This window comes from Balaenoptera physalus (assembly GCF_965194825.1).
Source record: "Balaenoptera physalus genome assembly, chromosome: 1".
Lineage (NCBI taxonomy): Eukaryota > Metazoa > Chordata > Mammalia > Artiodactyla > Balaenopteridae > Balaenoptera > Balaenoptera physalus.
Window position 1 is genome coordinate 161,025,898 of NC_138882.1, and position 19,746 is coordinate 161,045,643.

At 36.8% G+C, this 19,746-nt stretch overlaps 1 protein-coding gene across 4 annotated transcripts; it reads left to right on the top strand.

Annotated features, from left to right (window-relative positions):
* Positions 1 to 371: 371 nt before the first annotated feature.
* Positions 372 to 19,453, top strand: LOC309663484 (olfactory receptor 2A12-like). Of its 4 annotated transcripts, XM_082467463.1 has the most exons (3): positions 372 to 9,868; positions 14,231 to 14,295; positions 17,473 to 19,453. In XM_082467463.1, exon 3 carries the CDS (start codon positions 17,480 to 17,482, stop codon positions 18,425 to 18,427), a length of 948 nt encoding a protein of 315 aa, XP_082323589.1. In that variant the 5' UTR covers positions 372 to 9,868; positions 14,231 to 14,295; positions 17,473 to 17,479; the 3' UTR covers positions 18,428 to 19,453. The 4 variants fall into 4 exon arrangements, with proteins under 4 accessions (XP_082323589.1, XP_082323588.1, XP_082323590.1 ...); XM_082467462.1 differs by lacking the exon at positions 14,231 to 14,295; XM_082467464.1 differs by lacking the exon at positions 14,231 to 14,295 and having other exon boundaries at positions 372 to 9,636.
* The last annotated feature ends 293 nt before the right edge of the window (positions 19,454 to 19,746 follow it).

The window sequence follows — 19,746 nt, forward strand, 5'->3', positions numbered from 1 at the left end:
TTTTTAAATGTGAGTGCTTATCAAGAATTCCTTACTTGGAAATCTGAGTTCTGACAATTTATGTTGCAAGGAGGGAAATGCAAGGCTCTCTCATAACCCAGAAGCTCTCCACTTTTACTTTCCTCTCCATCTGCCAGCTGTATAGAGGGGATCATATGGCTTTCCTCTTTTATGTGTTAATATGGTGATATTCAAAATATGGTGAGTATTTCCAAATATTGAACCAACTTTGCATCTCTGAAAAATCTCATTTGGTCATGATGTATTATTCTTTTTATATGTTACTGGATATTATTTTCTAATACTTGGTTAAGAATTTTTGCATCTATATTCATAAGGTATATTTATCCTTAGCTGTCCTTTTTGCAGTCTTGAGGGAAAAAAACGGAGCTGGAGGAATCAGACTCCCTGACTTCAGACTATACTACAAAGCTACAGTAATCAAGACAATATGGTACTGAAACAAAAACAGAAACATAGATCAACGGAACAAGATAGAAAGTCCAGAGATAAACCCACACACCTATGGTCAACTAATCTGTGACAAAGGAGGCAAAGATATCCAATGGAGAAAAGACAGTCTCTTCAATAAGTGGTGCTGGGAAAACTGGACAGCTACATGTAAAAGAATGAAATTAGAACACTCCCTAACACCATACACAAAAATAAACTCAAAATGGATTAGAGACCTAAATGTAAGACCGTACACTATAAAACTCTTAGAGGAAAACATAGGAAGAACACTCTTTGACATAAATCACAGCAAGATCTTTTTTGATCCACCTCCTAGAGTAATGGAAATAAAAACAAAAATAAACAAATGGGACCTAATGAAACTTCAAAGCTTTTGCACAGCAAAGGAAACCATAAACAAGACGAAAAGACAACCCTCAGAATGGGAGAAAATATTTGCAAATGAATCAACAGACAAAAGATTAATCTCCAAAATATATAAACAGCTCGTTCAGCTCAATATTAAAGAAACAAACAACCCAATCCAAAAATGGGCAGAAGACCTAAATAGACATTTCTCCAAAGAAGACATACAGATGGCCAAGAAGCACATGAAGAGCTGCTCAACATCACTAATTATTAGAGAAATTCAAATCAAAAGTACAATGAGGTATCACCTCACACCAGTTAGAATGGGCATCATCAGAAAATCTACAAGCAACAAATGCTGGAGAAGGTGTGGAGAAAAGGGAACCCTCCTGCACTGTTGGTGGGAATGTAAATTGATACAGCCACTATGGAGAACAATATGGAGGTTCCTTAAAAAACTAAAAATAGAATTACCATATGATCCAGCAATCCCACTACTGGGCATATACCCAGAGAAAACTGTAATTCAAAAAGACACATGCACCCCAATGTTCATTGCAGCACTATTTACAATAGGCAGGTCATGGAAGCAATCTAAATGCCCATCGACAGACGAATGGATAAAGAAGTTGTGGTACATATATACAATGGAATATTACTCAGCCATAAAAAGGAACGAAATTGGGTCATTTGTTAAGACGTGGATGGATCTAGAGACTGTCATACAGAGCGAAGTAAGTCAGAAAGAGAAAAACAAATATCGTATATTAACGCATGTATGTGGAACCTAGAAAAATGGTACAGATGAACCGGTTTGCAGGGCAGAAGTTGAAACACAGATGTAGAGAACAAACATATGGACACCAAGGGGGGAAAACTGCAGTTGGGTGGGGATGGTGGTGTGCTGAATTGGGCGATTGGGATTGACATGTATACAGTGATGTGTATAAAATTGATGACTGATTAAAAAAAACCGAATGTAATTGATGAATTATTGCATATATCATATTTTAAATAAAACTAGTATATTTACTCATTAAAAAAAAATCACCAGTGGTCAATAATTTAATCAATTATGCCTATATATTGAAGCCTCAATAAAAACCTAAAAGAACTGAGCTTGGAGAGCTCCCTGGTTGGTGAACACAGGGAAGAGCTGGGAGAATGGTGTGCCTGGAGAGGGCATGAAAGTTCTCTGCCTCTTCCCACATACCTTGCCCTTATGCATCTCTTCCATCTGGCTATTCCTGAGTTATAACCTTTTATAATAAATTGGTAATCTAGCAAGTAAAATGTTTCTCTGAGTTCTGTGAGTCACTCTAGCAAATTAATCAAACCCAAAGAGGGGGTTATAGGAATCTCTGATTTCTAGCCCTTTGGTCAGAAGCATAGGTGATAAGCTGGACTTGCCATTGGCATCTGAAGTGGAGGGGGGTGGTCTTGGGGGATTGAACCCTCAACCTGTGGAATTGGATGCTATGTATGGGTGGACAGTGTCAGAATTGAGTTGAATTGTAGGACATCCAGCTGGTGCTGGAGCATTGATTGGTGGTGTGGGGAACCCCCACCCTACATTGGAATTAAGTGATCAGAACCCTTTAATATGAAACATTGAGAGTTATGTAGAATAGAATTTTAAAATCCAACATATGTCTAATAAGAGTACAAGAAAGATAAATGAGAGAGAATGAGGATGAGGTAATATTTGAAGTGATAACTGAGTTTGTTCTAGAAATGATAAACTCATTAATCTTCAGATTCAGGAAACACAATGAATTCTTAACAGAAAACATAAGAAATTCACATCTAGGCATAACAGACTGGAACTGTAAACATTAAAGACAAAGAGATCTTAAAAGTAGTAAAAGAGAGTACACAGGTTATCCATAAAATAATTTAACTAAAAGCAGAATTCTTAAAAAAAAAAAAAATGAAAGAAGATGGTGGAATGTTATCTTCCAAGTGCTGAGAAGAAAGGATTATTAATCTAGCATTTCATACCCAGCCAAATATCATTCAAAAGTGAGTGCTAAATAAAGATATGTTCATCATTTAAGACCAAGTGCTGAACAAAGACAGAGAGTTAACCGCTCAAGCTCTTACAAAAAGAAAAACCAAAGGATAATGTGAATAAACAAAGAAATTTGACCCCAGGAGGAAGGAAATGCAAGAAGTAAGGCCAGAGAACAGGGAATCATGAGCTAGGACTGGTAAGTAGGGACCTTCCACTAGAGTGTCAGGAAATTTGCTGCAGGGGGCGTACAAACTGGTGGCTATCCCCTTGCTTTTGGAGTAAGGAGAAAAAAAATGGAAACTCATTGGAACCAGAAAGACAACCCCCTCCTCCCATGGTGAGCCTCTGATGCCTGCTACTGACAAAGCTTAACATTACATTTTGTCAGCAGGAAAAGGATAAATGTTTACAGGATACAGCTCCATTATCACTAAATGGGGCAATGAAGAGTAGGATTGGAGCCTAGAGGCAATAAACGGGTAACTGGCATGACAATGAATGAAAAAAGAAACTGGTAAACATAGGTAAATCTAAACAAGCCCCATGTGACTATAAAAACAACAACAACATAATAATAATAATAATTTGGGGAACAGAAAATCTGAGGTGAAACAAAATGCTGGATAATACTAACAAGGAAGAAAAGAGAGTCAGTTAAGTTACACCTTATAAGGTCCTTATAATATGTACCTTTAGAAAGAAAATTTCTAACAATTTGCTGCTAGTAGATCCACTTTCAAGATGGTTCACTATATCTCTTTGGTGAGAGGTCTCATTTTGTTCGCAGAAGACCTCAATTCCTTGCCATGTAGCTCTCTTCCCAACTAATTTTATAAGGTCATAATAACCTTGATACCAAAATCTAAAAAGAGCATTACAAAGATGGTAAACTATAGACCAATATTAATCATGAACAGAGATGCAAAAATCCTAAACAAGATATTAGCTAACCTAAGCCAGCCATACATACAAAGACTAAAATATCAGGACCATGATGGGTGAATCCAAGACTGAAGATTGACTTAACCTTTGAGAATCAATTAATGTAATTTGCAGTATTAACAGGCAAAAAGTCATATTGCCATCTCTAGATGCAGAAAAAGCATTTGATAAAGTTTAACTATTCATGCATTCATGATAAACTCTTTCAAAAATTGGAATAGAAGAGAATTTCCCTAACCTGATAAAAATTTTCTGCAAAAATTTGCTATGGCAAGCCATAGTAAAATATTGATAACTTTCCTTCTGAGATTGGGAATGAGACAAAGAAGTTTATCAGCACTTCTTTTCATCATAGTTCCAAATATCCCAGTAGTAAAATGAGGCAAAAAAAAAAAAAAAAAGAACAAAAGGAATAAGACTGGAAAAGAAAAAAATAACATTGACATGACTGCATATGCACAAAATCCAAAAGAATTCACAGAGTAACTAATAGAAATAAGTGAATTTATTATTGTCACTAGATCAAGGTCAAAATACAAAAATCAGTTGTATTTCTTCTTACCAAAAATAAAAATTGGAAAATAAATCTTAGAGAGATCATGCCATTCCCAGTAATATCAAACTTATCAAGTATCTAAGAATAAATCAAATAAAAAATGTGCAAGACCTCTATACAGGAATTTGTTAATTTTATTGAAATTAAATAAGACCTAAATAAATGAAAGGATATTAAATGTTCATGGATTGGAAGACTCAAAACTGTAAATATGATAATTCTCAATTCTCTCTGATCCAATAAATAGATTTAGTGCAATAGCAAGTAAAATACTAGCAAGTTTAGTTTTTAAAAACAAAATTGGTAGGTGGATGAAATTGACATCCTGACTCTAGAATTTATGTAGAAGCACAAAGAATGAAGAAAGACCAAGACAATTTTGAAGAATAATACAGTTGGAGCACTTTTTAAAGTAGATATGTAACTTTATTATAAAGCTACCATAATTAAGACAGCATGGTGCAGTACTTAAGACAGCAAGGTTAGGTAAAAATAGACCAATGAAAAAGAATAGTGTCCAGAAACAGATCTATGCATATATGGACATTTGATTTATGATGAGGATGCCACTCTGCAGAGCAGTGGGGAAATTATATTCTGTTCAATAAATGGTGATCAGGCAATTGGATATACATATGGGAGAAAATGAAATGGGATCCCCACCTCACACCAGACATAAAAACTAATTCCAGGTAAATTGTTGATCCAAATGTGAAAAGGAAAACAAAACAGAAGAAAAATCCAAGAAATAATAGAAAAAAAATATTTTTAAGACGTGGGAATAGGCAAAGATTCTTAAAAGGACCCATATTCATTAAGCATAAAGGAAAAGATTGAAAAATTGGACAATCTTAAAGTCAAGAACTTCTGGTTATTAAAAGACATCTGAGTGAATAAAAACAAAATACAGAGTGGAAGATATTTTAGGCATTATAATAGACAAATGGCTCCTATCCATAATATATAAAGAACTACAAATTAGTGAAACAGATAGACAATTCAATAGAAAAATGGTAAAAGACTTGAGGAGGCACTTCACCAAGGAGAAGGTCAAAATGCCCAATAAAAATAAAAATATAAAAAGGTGCTTAATTTTATTGACATTCAGGGAACTGCACATTAAAACAACAATGAATTAACACTACAGACTCATTACAATGGCTAAGACTAAAGATTGTCAATACCAAATGCTAGTGAGGATGTGAAGCAATTGGAACTCTTGTACACTGGTGCCAAATATGTAAATTCATATAACCACTTTGAACAATGTTTAGCATTATCTACTAAAGTTAAATATACACATATTCTATGATCCAGCAATTTCAAGTCTATCTATAATTTATAAGACAAATGGTTGCACATGTATACCAGAAAAGCATGAACAGAGGTTCATAGCAGCCTTATTTGTAATGAATCCAGACTGAAAACAACTCAATATCCATTAACAGTGTAATAGATAAATAAATGTATATTCATACACTGTAATATTCTACAATAATGAAAAGCACATGAATAACACAGCTACACAGAATAATATTGATAAATCTGTCATGCATAATGTAGAGTGGATGAAGACAGACACAATAATGCATGCTGTGATTCCATTTATAAAAAGTTCAAAAAAAAGGTGGAACCAATCTATGGTATTTTAGATCAGGATAAGGTTTTCCTTTGGGGATGATGGAGGGGTGAGCGATTTGGAGGAGGTATTGGGTAGGGGGGTTTTGCCTGCTAGTAATGTTAAAGATGCCCAAATTATTTTTTGTTTGTTTGTTTTATTGAGGCATAGTTGATTTACAATATCATGTAAGTTTCAGGTGCACAACATAGTGATTCACAATTATTAAAGGTTATTATCTGTTTATAGTTATTGTAAAATATTGACTATATTTCCTGTGCTGTACAATATATCCTGTAACTTATTCGTTTATTTATTTAATATTTATGTATTTTACTTATTTATTTGGTTGCACCAGGTCTTAGTTGTGGCAGGTGGCCTCCTTAGTTGCGGCTCCAGGGCTCCTTTAGTTGCGGCTCACTAACTCCTTAGTTGCGGCACGTGGGCTCCTTAGTTGTGGCATGTGCACTCTTAGTTGCAGCATGCATGTGGGATCTGGTTGCCTGACCAGGGATCGAACCCAGACCCCCTGCTTTGGGAGTGCAGAGTCTTATCCACTGCCCCACTGTTGGATTTCCCTCCTTCCCTCTCCCCACTGTTTGTTCTCTATACATGTGAATCTGTTTCATTTTGTTGGATTCACTACTTTGTTTTATTTTTTAGATTCCACATATAAGTGATATCATACAGTATTTGTCTTTCTGTCTCACTTATTTTGTTAAGCACAACATCCTCCAAGTTCATCCATGTTGTTGCAAATGGCAAAATTTCATTTTTTATGGCTGTGTAGTATTTCATTGTATATATACACCACATCTTCTTTATCCACTCATCTGTTGATGGACACTTACGTTGCTTCCATATCTTGGCTATTTTAAATAATGCTGGTATGAACATCAGGGTGCATATATCTTTTCAAATTAGTGTTTTCATTCTCTTTGCATATATACCCAGGAGTGGAATTGCTGGGTCACATGGTAGTTCCATTTTTAGTTTTTCAAGAAACCTTTATACTGGTTTCCACAATGGTTGCACCAATTTATATTCCCACCAACAGTGTGCAAGGATTCCCTTTTCTCCATATCCTCACCAACATTGGTTATTTGTGGTCTTTTTGAGGACAGCCATTTTGGCAGGTGTGAGATGATATCTCATTGTGGTTTTGATTTGCATTTCTCTGATGATTAATGATGTTGAGTTTCTATTCTTGTGCCAGTCTGCCACCTATATGTCTTTTTTGAAAAATGTCACTCATGCACATTTTTTTCCACATCTTTATTGGAGTATAATTGCTTTACAATATTGTGTTAGTTTCTGCTGTACAACAAAGTGAATCAGCTATATGTATACATATATCCCCATATCCCCTCCCTCTTGAGCCTCCCTCCCACCCTCCCTATCCCACCCCTCTAGGTCGTCACAAAGCAACAAGTTGATCTCCCTGTGCTATGCAGCAGCTTCCCACTAGCCATCCATTTTACATTTGGTAGTGTATATATGTCAATGTTACTCTCTCACTTTGTCCCAGCTTCCCCTTTCCCCCCATGTACTCAAGTGTGTTCTCTACGTCAGCGTCTTTATTCCTGCCCTGCCGCTAGGTTCATCAGTGTGATTTTTTTAGATTCCATATATATGTGTCAGCATACGGTATTTGTTTTTCTCTTTCTGATTTACTTCACTCTGTATGACAGACTCTAGCTCCATCCACCTCACTACAAATGACTCAGTTTTGTTCCTTTTTATGGCTGAGTAATATTCCATTGTATATATGTTCTGCACATTTTTAAATTGAGCTGTTTGTTTTTTTTGATGTTGAGTTGTATGAGCTGTTTATATATTTTGGAGATTAACCCATTGTTAGTCATATCATTTGCAAATTTTTCCCGTTCAGTATGATGTCTTTTCATTTTGTCCATGGTTTCCTTTGCTGTGCAAAATCTTTTAAGTTTCATTAAGTCTCATTTGTTTATTTTTGCTTTTGTTTCCTTTGCCTTAGGAGGCAGATCCAAAAAAAAAATTGCTACAATTTATGTCAAAGAGTCTTCTGCCTATGTTTTCTTCTAAGAGTTTAATGGTTTCTGGTCTTATATTTAGGTCTTTAATCTATTTTGAATTTATTTTTGTATATGGTGTAAGACAATGTTCTAATTTCATTCTTTTACATGTAGCTGTCCATTTTTCCCAGCACCACTTAGTGAAGAGACTGTCTTTTCTCCATTGTATATTGTTGCATCTTTTGTCGTCATGGGTTAATTGACCATAGGTGCATGGGTTTATTTCTGAACTTTCTGTTCTGTTCCATTAATCTATGTGTCTGTTTTTGTGCCAGTACTACACTGTTTTGATGACTATAGCTTTGTAATGTAGTCTGAAGTCAAAGAGCATGGTATCTCCAGCTCTGCTCTACTTTTTCAAGATTGTTTTGGCTATCAGGGTCTTTGTGTTTACATACAAAATTTAAATTATTTTTTCTAGTTCTGTGAAGAATGCCATTGGTATTTTCATAGGGATTGCATTAAATTTGTAGATTCATTTGGCTAGATATGGTCATTTTAACAATATTAATCCTTCCAATCTATGAATACAATATATCTTTCCATCTGTGTCATCTTCCATTTCTTTCATCTGTGTCTTATAGTTTTTCAAGTACAGGCCTTTTACCTCCTTAGGTAGGTTTATTCCTAGGTATTTTATTCTTTTTGATGTAATTGTAAGTGGGATTGTTGTCTTAATTTCTCTTTCTGATAGTTCTTTGTTAGTGTATAGAAATGCAATAGATTTCTGTACATTAATTTTGTATCCTGAGGCCCAAATTATTTTGAAGACAAATTAATCATTCCTGATTAAACACCTAGCAACTTATGAATAAAATTATATTTTCTTAACATAATGATTAATATCTATCTCTAACGGCCCATAGCATTTCCATTAAAGTTTTAGCAAAAGAAGTCCAAAGGCATACCAGATTGTCTATACCAGTAGAGTAGAGGTCAAATTGTTTTTACTTATTAAACTGGTACAGACATTGATTAAATCATTTCGAATGTCTCCATGTTATCTCAAATGAATTAATGTAATTTTAAACTGGTCCAAGCTGTCTGTTTACATAATTAATATCTGATTTTTAAAGTGGAGACTATTATCCTACATTATATAGATGAAGAGGGAGGCTGATAGAGACCATATAGAAAAGAAAAGAAAAGAAAAGAAAAGAAAAGAAAAGAAAAGAAAAGAAAAGAAAAGAAAAGAAAAGAAAAGGGAATAGTGAAGGTTTTGGAGTCAGCCTAGTTCTATTACTTACTGTGAACCTAGGCATAGGTTACTTAACTTCTCTAAACCTCATTTCTAAAGGGAATAAAATAATAATACCTATCCAACAGAATTATTCTGAGGACTAAGGAAATAGGTCACTATGCCTCCCCAACTGGGGAGTAGTTGCTCCTGCTCTGTCCCCAAGGTCCTCTTCCTTGTGGGGTTCTTGTTGACAAAATTCAGAGAATTCCATCTTGGCATCCCCACCAGGGACAGGGACGGTGCTGGCAGGAGGAAGGGGGATGGCCCTCCCTCCTCTCTCTCAGGAAAGCCTGGTAAGGAGGCAGGACCATCTAGCCTCAGCAGCTTGACCCACTGTGAAGAGCTTGGGCTGGCTGAGGCTCCCTCCATTTGCACCTGAGGACCTGACAGGCAAGGCCTTCAGGAGCCAGGACTGGGCTGGCCAAGTGCAAAGAGCTGCACAATGGAGAGAAGGCAGGGGGTTCAGCCTTCCACCTCTCAGAAACCTAGCACTTTTCTGGAGACTGGGTTGCCTAGAATCCTGGCTCACCGGACTCAGTTGCCCTGGGCACTTCCTGTTCAGTCTTTTTCTTAAGAACAAATGACAGTCTCTCCGTGACTTGTTTCTGTGGATACCTGAGGGGTGAGATGGTCACTTGGCTTGGGGCTCTGGGCGGCATCCAGGCATCTGTGGGGGGCGGAGGTCAGAGGTAGCCAGGTCACCCAGTCACTGGGTCCTCTCTATGCTTACGTCCCAGCATCCCTCTAGCCCCCTCCCTCCTTCCCTACTCTTCTTTCCTCACCAGCTCACATATCAATCCTCTCCCATTCTTTCATCCTAGACCTCCTTCCTTCTTCCATTTATTCATTTAGTAAATATATATGGATAGTTCCTCTCTGCCAAGCCATGTTCCAGGAGCTAGAAACAGGAAATGAATAATATAATTTCCTGAGCTTGAGATCTCCAAGTCCAGCCAAGAGACAACATGAAAGGACAATGATGATTATGCTGGGAGAAACCTTCATCAATGACATCAGTTACTACAATGATTAAGACTCACCCCCCTGCTCTCTAGTGGTCTGGGCTATTGCAAATTAAGACAAAGATTGCTGAGCTAATGGAATCTTAGGAGACTTTTTTCCCCCACCAAATCCCATATCCAAGTGATGGGAGCAAATGGAGGAAATTTTATCATGAGAGATAGTCTGTGGCTGCAACTCTAGCCCTTTGTCCTAGGAGGGGTCTGACCCTGTCTTATCTGGTGTCTGTACCTCGTAGGCCATGATTCTATAGTAATTCGTGCCAAACCTCAAGAAGTTCAACTTGAGGAGCAGTTGAGGGAAGTTTTCATTCTTTACCTCTCAGGGTAACTTAGAGCCTGTTCACCTGAAGCAGGAGATGATAATGGTTAAGAGTTGTCTATGAAGCCAAACTGCCTTGGTTCAAGCCCCAGGTCCATCACACAAATTGTATAATTTGGTGTGAGTCGCTTACTTTCTCTGTGACTTAATTTTCTTTTCCATCTGTAAAAATGGAGGTAATAATACTTACCTCAACGAGTTGTTGTGAGGATGACATAAAGTTTGTGTAGCAATGCCTGGCACACAGAAATTGTTCATTAAACATTAGCTATTATTAGTATTTCTGAAAGGGAGGTTATAAACTCACCTCTTTATCCATACTTTATTGTAGATATTCCAAGTCAATTAGTGGGAATAAAGTTAACATCAGAGAGGGAACGTTCTCCCAAAACATTAGACCTCAAACTTCATATCAGAATCCTCTAGGATCACTAGGGTTATAACTAGCCAGTAAGCACAAGGGGCTATGAGAAATAAAGCATCTAATCAAGGTTTGGGAGTGGGAGATGGTGGACTGGGTCTAGGAAGTCTTCCTGGTGGGAAGCTGAGCTGAGTCCTAATATGGGAATAAAGGTTGGATGTGTAACAGAGTCGCTGTGGGCAACAGGGATGCAGGGGGTGGTGTTCTTCCATGCTAGAGACCTAGGAAAGGGTCTGCAGAGACATACATGAAACTGGACATGCTTGTATGGAGACTATGCTTGTATGGAAAAGATGGGATAGGGGACAGAGCTGAGTGCTGAGGCTGAACAAGTCTGCAGGGGGCAGGTCATTTATGAAGGGCTCTGTGCATCTGTCTAATGTGATTGGGAATTGGAAACACTTAAATGGTTTAAATAAGAGAGAGACAGGACCACTGTTGTATTTTGACCAATCATTTGTAGTAGTCCATATAGAGAATGCAGTAAAGAAAAGAATCCAGAGGCAGGGAGACCAAGGAGGGACTTGTGCAGGATTATGGGAAGACTGAGGATGGCCTGATATCTCCTGTGAGTTTTTACCCGCCCAAAAGTTAACCTCTATATGAACATACAACAGTGCTTTTTATCCATTATACTGTTGAATGAAACTTGGGTAGTTCCCTACTTTGAGCTATTTTGACTAGTGTTTTAAACAGTTTTGTACATGTCTTTTCCTAGAATATATGTCAGTGTGTATAAATGTGGGGGGATATAGTTAGGAATAGAATGCTGAGTAATGTGGAATGCATATGTTCAAGTTTAAGAGATACCATCAAACATTTTCCAGAGGAATTGTACAAATTTATTCTCCCATCAGCAGTGTAAGAAAGTTCTGGTTACTCTTGCTAACTCCTTGTATTTTTCATTTTAGCCATTCTGGTAGGTGTGTAGTGGTGTTACACTGTGGTCTTAACTTGCAACTCCTGTATGACTAATGACGTCGAGTACATTTTCACTTGATTAATGACTATTTAGATAGCTCCTTTTGTGAAGTGTCTTTTTAGATATTTTGCCCATTATTCTATTGGGCAGCCTTTGTTTTTTGTTTTTTTTGTCTTTGTTTATTTGTAAGAGTTCTTTACTCTGTATACAAATCTTAAGTTCTTCATTTGAATATAATCTGTGTATATAATTACATGTAATTATATATATATATAATTATGTATAATATCTTTATAAGTAATTATATAAAAATATATAACTTATCATATTTTTCTCTATGGTTAGTGCTTTTTGGTCCTGTTTAAGAAATCTCTGCCTATTGCAAGGTAACATAGATATTTGTCTGTGTTTGTTTTTAAAAATATTATTATTCTATCTTTACCATTTAAATTTACAATATATCTGGAATTAATTTTTGTTTACTGTGTGAGATAGGTTTCAAAAAAATTTTTTTTCCTGTGTGAATATCCCCATGATCCAGCAGAATTTTTTGAAAAGACAATGCTTTCCCCAATTCATTGTAGGATCAAATTTGTCATGAATCAGGTGACTATGTATTCACAGGTCTGTTCTGGACTTTATTCAGTTCCATTGATCTATTTGTTTATTTTGTGCCAATTTCATACTTGCTTAATTATTACAGCTTTATAGTAAATCTGAATATCTGGTAAGTCCTCCAGCTTTGATTTTTTTCTTCAAGATTCTTCAGAATTTCCATGTAAATGTTATGACTACCTTGTCAATTTTCTGTAGAAAAAACAGCTGGGATTTAGACTGGGATTGCATTGAATCTATAAATCAATTTTACATCTTTATAACGTTGAATTGTCTAACCCATGCATGAACGTGGCATATTCCTCCATTTACTTGGGTCTACCTTAATTTCGCTAAAGAATGTTTTTCTACACATATTTTATTAGAGTTATTACTACATGTTTGGTTTTCAAAACTGCTCTTATAACTTATTTTCTAATTGCTGGTATAGAGAAATATTGATATGTTGGATTTTGTGTACTTCTTAATTCCAGTTTGCTTTGGGTTCTTTTAAATTTTCTATCGACACAATCAGGTGTTCTGTAAGTAATGACCGTTTTGTTTCTTCCTTCCCAATCCTTTGGTTTTTTTATTTCTTTCTCTTGACTTATTTCACTGGCTAGGACCACTAGTATAATAGTTAATAGACATACTAATAGTGAACATTTTTGTTTCACTTTCAATGTTGGGGAGTAAGTTATCAGTATTTCAGCATGTAGTATGATATTTGCTGTAGGTTGCTTCTTTTATTGGGGATAGTATTTATCACATTAAGAAAGTTCCCTTCCATGCTATAAAACACAGGAAGCTCAGGTCGGTGCTCTGTGATGACCAAGATGGGTGGGACGGGAGGAGGTGGGAGGGAGGGCCCAGAGGGAGGGGTTATAGGTATAGATATAGCTGATTCACTTCATTGTACAGCAGAAACTAACACAACATCATAAAGCAATTATACTCCGATTTTTTAAAAAAAGGAAAAAAAAAAGTTTGCGTCTATTTTTACTTTGTTAAGAGGTTTATTTCTAATCTTAATTGATTGTTGACTTTTACCAGATGCTTTTTCTATATCTATTAAGTTAAGCAGATAAATTTTCTCCTTTGCTTCATTAATCAGATGATTACATTGCTTGCATACCAAATGCTAAACCAACCTTGAATTCTTGCAATATACCCAATTTGATTGTGATGCGTTATCCTTTTTAATATATTGCTAAATTAAATTGGCTAATATAATGTCAAGGAGTTTTGCAACAATGCCCATGAGAGAGATTCATTTATGAGTTTTCCTTCCAGTAATGTCTTTGTTACTTTTTGGTATTGCGTTTATGCTGGTCTTATTAAATGAGTTGGGAAATTTTCACTCTTTTTCTATGCTTTGCAAGAGTTTGTTATGATTGGTATTGTTCCTCTCTTAAATGTTGGAAAAATTCACCAGTAAAGCTGTCTGGGCCTAAAGTTTTCTTTCTAGGAAAGTTTAAAATTATAGATTCTTTTTTTTGGAAAGACAGTGGACTCTTCTTTTAGTTCTTCTTTGTCAGTTTTGTTAATTTGTGTTTTCATTTGCCCATTTTGTTTAATGGTCAAATTTATTGTTATAAAGTTGTTTATAATTTTTAAAATTAGCTTTTAAATCACTGTAGGACCTATGGTAATGTTCCCCTTTCATTTCTGATGTTGGTAATTTGTGTTTTATTTTTCTTTATCAGTCTTGCTAAGGACTTAGATATTATTTCAAAGAATGAACTTTTGGCTCTGTCGATTTTTCTGTATTGTAAGTTTGTTTACGATTTCATTGTTTTCTGCTCTTATCTTTATTATTTCCTTCCTTCAACTTCATTTTGGGTTTGATTTGTTGTTCCTTTTCTAGCTTCTTGAGATAAAAGTCTAGTTGATTAATTTTTAGCCTTTTAAAAATATTCAAATATATGCAATTAAGGGTATATGGTTTCCCCTAAGCACTGACAATGATTTTTTTATCATCATTTATTTTAATATATACTAATTTCCATTTTGATTTTTCTTTATCCCATAAATTATTTAGAACTGTATGCTAATTTCAAAGGAGTAGGGTACTTACCCATGATATGTAATTTGAAATTGATTTCTAGCCAATTTCATGGTTTAGAGAGTATACTCTGAATGATTATCACCCTTTGGGTTTTTTTGAGTTTACATTTATGATGCAGCATAGAGCCAATTTCAACAAATGTTTCATGAAGTTACAATGTTTCTTTTGGTTTTGTTTAGGTGAACAACAGGTTGATTTGATATATTTATATATTGCAGAATGAACAAGCTATGTTTCTTGTGAATAATATGTGGGGTTTTAAAAAAAATTCAGTTTGAAAATATGCTTTTGATGAAAATATTTAGTCCTTTTGTATTTAAAGTAATTACCTACATACTTAAGTTCCACTTATTTTTTATTGACCTGCCTATTTTATGTTCGGTTTTTTCCTCTCTCAAAAGAGTATTATTTTGGATTAATGAACATTTTTATTAGTTCATTTCCTCCTATTTTGGGTCATTGGCTATACATTATTTATTCTTTTATTGATTTTCCTAGATATTTTAACATAAATCTTTGACTTATCGCAGTCTAACGGCAAGTGATTAGTTTTACCACCTTTCCAATTATGCTAAATATTTAGAACGCTATCTCTGTATCTCTTCCATTTCTTGTGCTATTCTTGCCATAATCTTTAGTCTTTCATCTGTTTTATTTTATTTTATTTATTTAAAAATTTTTTTAAACATCTTTATTGGAGTATAATTGCTTTACAATGGTGTGTTAGTTTCTGCTTTATAACAATTAGCTTCTGCTTTATAACAAAGTGAATCAGTTATACATATACATATGTCCCCATATCTCTTCCCTCTTGCATCTCCCTCCTTCCCACCCTCCCTATCCCACCCCTCTAGGTGGTGACAAAGCACCGAGCAGATATCCCTGTGCTATGCGGCTTCTTCCCACCAAATCCCACAAAACTTTATTGGTTTCTATTCATTATTAATTTATATTTATCTTTTCCTTGAGGGACTCTTCATTTCTTTTTGCATTTTTGTGTTTCTGTCACTTTCTTTCTGCTAGAAGAACTCTCTTTAAATAATCCCACTTTTCATTTGTCTGAAAAAGTTTTTATTTCATATTAAAATTTTTTTCAAAAACTCTTTTCAGAAATAATTTCAAAACCCTCAGAAAAGCAGAAAGAATACTACAAAAAAATCCTGTATATCCCATACTTGGATTTATTAATTTTTTAGCATTGTTGTCATTATAATTTCCAGAACTATTTGAGAATAATTTGCAAACATCATGTTCCTTTACCTTTAATGCTTCAGAGAATAGTTCCTAAGATGTAAGAGAATAAAGATATTCTCTTATATAGTAGTTATCAAATTTGGGAAATTTGATACTGATACACTTATCTAAAGTAATCTAATTCATATTTCAGTTTTATCAATTGTCAAATTAATGTTATTCATAGCATTCCCCCCTTCCAGGATTACATCTTGCATTAGTTGTTATATATTTTTTAGTCCCCTTGCATCTATTATAGATTATTAGCCTTTCTTTGTCTTTCATGACAGATAGTTTTTGAAGATTAGAAGCTAGTCATTTTATAGAATATTCCTCAACTTAGGTTTCTATGATGTTTCCCCATGATTAGATTCAGGTTTTGCTTTTTTGGCTGAAATAATATATAGGTGATACGTATATTGTTAGGATTTCACATATGGAGACACATTGTGTCTATCTGCTCCTTATTGGTGATATTAATTATAATCACTCAGTTAAGATGCTGTCCAGCTTCTCCACTGATAGCTACTACTTTTTACTTTTGTAATTAATGATTACTTTATGGATAGATAGCTTATAACTAGGTAACATTCTGTTCCTTATCAAACTCACTCCCCATAGATTTAACATCTGTATCATTTAGGATCCTGGAAGGAGACAGAACACACCAGTAATGTGAAGAGGGAAAATTTAATATGCAGAATTGTTAACTAGTGAAAGGTAGATAACTGCTAAAAGGGATAAGAGAGAATCAGAGGTAACAATTGAAAAAAAAAAAAAAAAGCAGCTACTACCTCATGGCTGATGAAGAGTACACATTGAAGGGACTAAGGATTTAAGAGATACTTCCCTCCCTCCTCCTGATCCTGACACCCCTCATTTCCCCACCCCGAAAAAGACTGAGCCCAGACTTTTTCAAAGAGGGTATGACTGCCACAGGAATACACAGTGTGCTACTGGGGGTGGGGGTGGAGCCACAGGCCAGAGCTCCCATGGCAGTGGCCACTGGGTAGGGAGAGTGTGTGTGGCCTGAGTATGTGATTGTGGTTGGTCCTCACCAACCCACTGGCTCTCCCTCTGAGTAACAGAAGGAGGAAGATTGAAGCCCCAACATAAGTGCCTTCCTGCTGCCCTCATCACATTGTCCCTCTATCGACCTCTATTGATAATGCCTCCCATTGTCAGCTGCCAAAGGAGAAATGTTTACAGGGTGGGGAGAGGCTTGGAGAACATCCAGACAAATGATCTCTAAGGCAGAGGGGAAGGCCACCTCCACAAGTTTGGGGCTTGAGTGGATGTGGTGTAAATCAATTGTTGCTAGACATTTGAGTGAACAGTTTTTCCACTGAGGGGTGGGGAGTAAGACTGGGGAGATTGCAAACGAGCATTCTACTGCTCTTTAGTGTTTTAAGACATCATATAAGACACTTTTATACATTGCCCCGACTCCTCATAAAAACCCTGAGAGATGAGTATTATTAGTCACATTTTACAGATGAGGAGACTGAGGCTCAGAGATTTAAGTCACTGGTGCAAGGCAGTAGGTGAGTAGTGGGCCCAGAATTAAAATCCCAGCCTGTCTGCCTCCAGTTCTTACTAGGCTATCATATTTTAGATGACATTGAAATGAATGTGATTCTCTTATAGGCTCACCATGAGGATGCCTCCAGGGCAGAACCAAAGCTGGGTTTCTGAATTTATCCTGCTTGGCTTCTCCAGTGACCCCACGACCAACAGGATCCTCTTCATTGCCTTCCTTCTCCTTTATCTGAGCTCAGTCCTTGGCAATGGGCTCATTGTCACCCTGATATGCCTGGACATGCATCTCCACACTCCCATGTACTTCTTCCTCTGTATCCTCTCCCTGCTGGATATGGGCTCTGTCACCACCACCATGCCCCAGATGTTGGTGCATCTTCTCGCTCAATCTCAGACCATCTCCTTTGCTGGCTGTTGGCTACAAATGTACATGTTTGGCGCTCTGGGCCTGACCGAGTCCATTTTCTTTGTAGTCATGGCTTATGACCGATATGTGGCCATCTGCTACCCACTGCGTTATACTGTCATCCTTAGCTGGGGTCTGTGCACACGGCTGTCAGCTGGGACCTGGGCCTGTGGTTTCTTCTTCTCTCTGATCCATACATTTTTCACCATGAGGCTGCCATACTGTGGGCCCAACATGGTCAACCACTACTTATGTGAGGGTCCCTCAGTACGAAGCTTGGCTTGCATGGATACCAACATCATTGCGATGGTGGACCTGGTCATCAGTGTCTTCATGGTTGTTGCCCCACTCTCCCTCATTGTGGCTTCCTACATCTGTATTGCCCAGGCCATTCTCAAGATCAAGTCCATGAAGCCCCGCTGCAAGGCTTTCTCTGTCTGTGCTTCCCACCTGACTGTGGTCACATTCTTCTATGCTCCAGCCACCTACATCTATATAAGGCCCAATTCAAGCTATTCCCCTGAGCAAGACAAGCAGATCTCACTCTTTTATAATGTCTTCACTGCCCTGCTTAACCCTGTGGTCTACAGTTTGAGGAACAAGGACATTAAGAGGGCTTTTCTCAAAGTGATGCAGAGGAGTAGATTAGCCTGGTGACCTGGAGGACAGGAGGGGCCTGGGGTAGATTGTCCAATGTTGAGGGAGAGCATCTATAACATATGAAACAAATATCATGCATTTGAACCAACATAGAACTTGGTCAGTGGAACAAATGTGGTACATGAAACCAAACATGGTTGTCTTGATCAACTTGCTACATTTTGGTTGAGAAACAACCCCATAATCTCAGTGGCTTACAACAGCAAAAGTGCATATATTTTTTATGTTCTATGTCAGTTGTAAGTAGACTGTGGCCTTCTGCCATTGGATTATTGGATCCAGTGTGAAGGATGAGGCTGTATCGGGCACATGACAGTCTTAAGAGAGAGAGAAAGCAACAATGGCTGAAATACATGATGACTCAAAGTTTCTGCTCAGAAGTAACACACATCTCTTTCCTCACGTCCTATTGGCCAGACCAAGCCCTATGTTTAAGCCTGCTGGTAAAAGGGCAGGAAGTATTTCCTTCCCACAGAAAAGTAATGCAAATCATGTGGCAATGGGTATGGATGTATATTCCCTCTACAGTGAGAGCAGCAAATAATGGGAGTGATATTATAATCTACCACAGTGACACTGGAACCAATAGAATACATGTAACCAACATGAAACATGGTAACTCTAAGTGACATGGTACATGGACACAGTAGAAAGTCAAGGTGATTTAGGCAATCAGAGTGGCACATGTAAACAATAAATATATGTAGCCAACATTGAAAATTAAGCCACTGGTACATGGAACCAATGTAACCCATAGATCTGATTTGGTGCATGGAACCGATGTGGTTCATGGGGCTGACATGGTATACTCTGCATTGTCTTGGGGAAGACCACAGAACATGACCTTAAGTGACCTGGGTTCTAGTCCCAACCTTGCTAATTTGTGACTTTAAGCAATTTACTTCATTTCTCTACATCTTACTTTACTCACCCATAGAATGAGCATCTCAAATTGAAAGGTCCCCAAGACCTCTGTGTCACTAAAATTCTATGTCACAATAAGTGAAGTGCATAAAACTCAAATGCAGTAAACTTGTGAATCTTCTGTGAACCCTAAGATGAATTAGGAAACCATAGAAAAATTAAAGTTGTTGCATGTTTGCTGCACATTTGAGCAGCACATATAACAGTGTCTCTTATTCTCTCAAGGGAACTAAACGACATATGAGGCTCTCTAAGAGAGAGCATGGGCATCCAACTTTTTTTTCGGGCCTCATTGATGGCCCAGATGTCTTGGGCATGAGTCAATTCAATTCCAGTATTTTGTGAGCATCCATTAATTCCCAACCAGTATCAGGCCCTGTGGAACCCAAGAG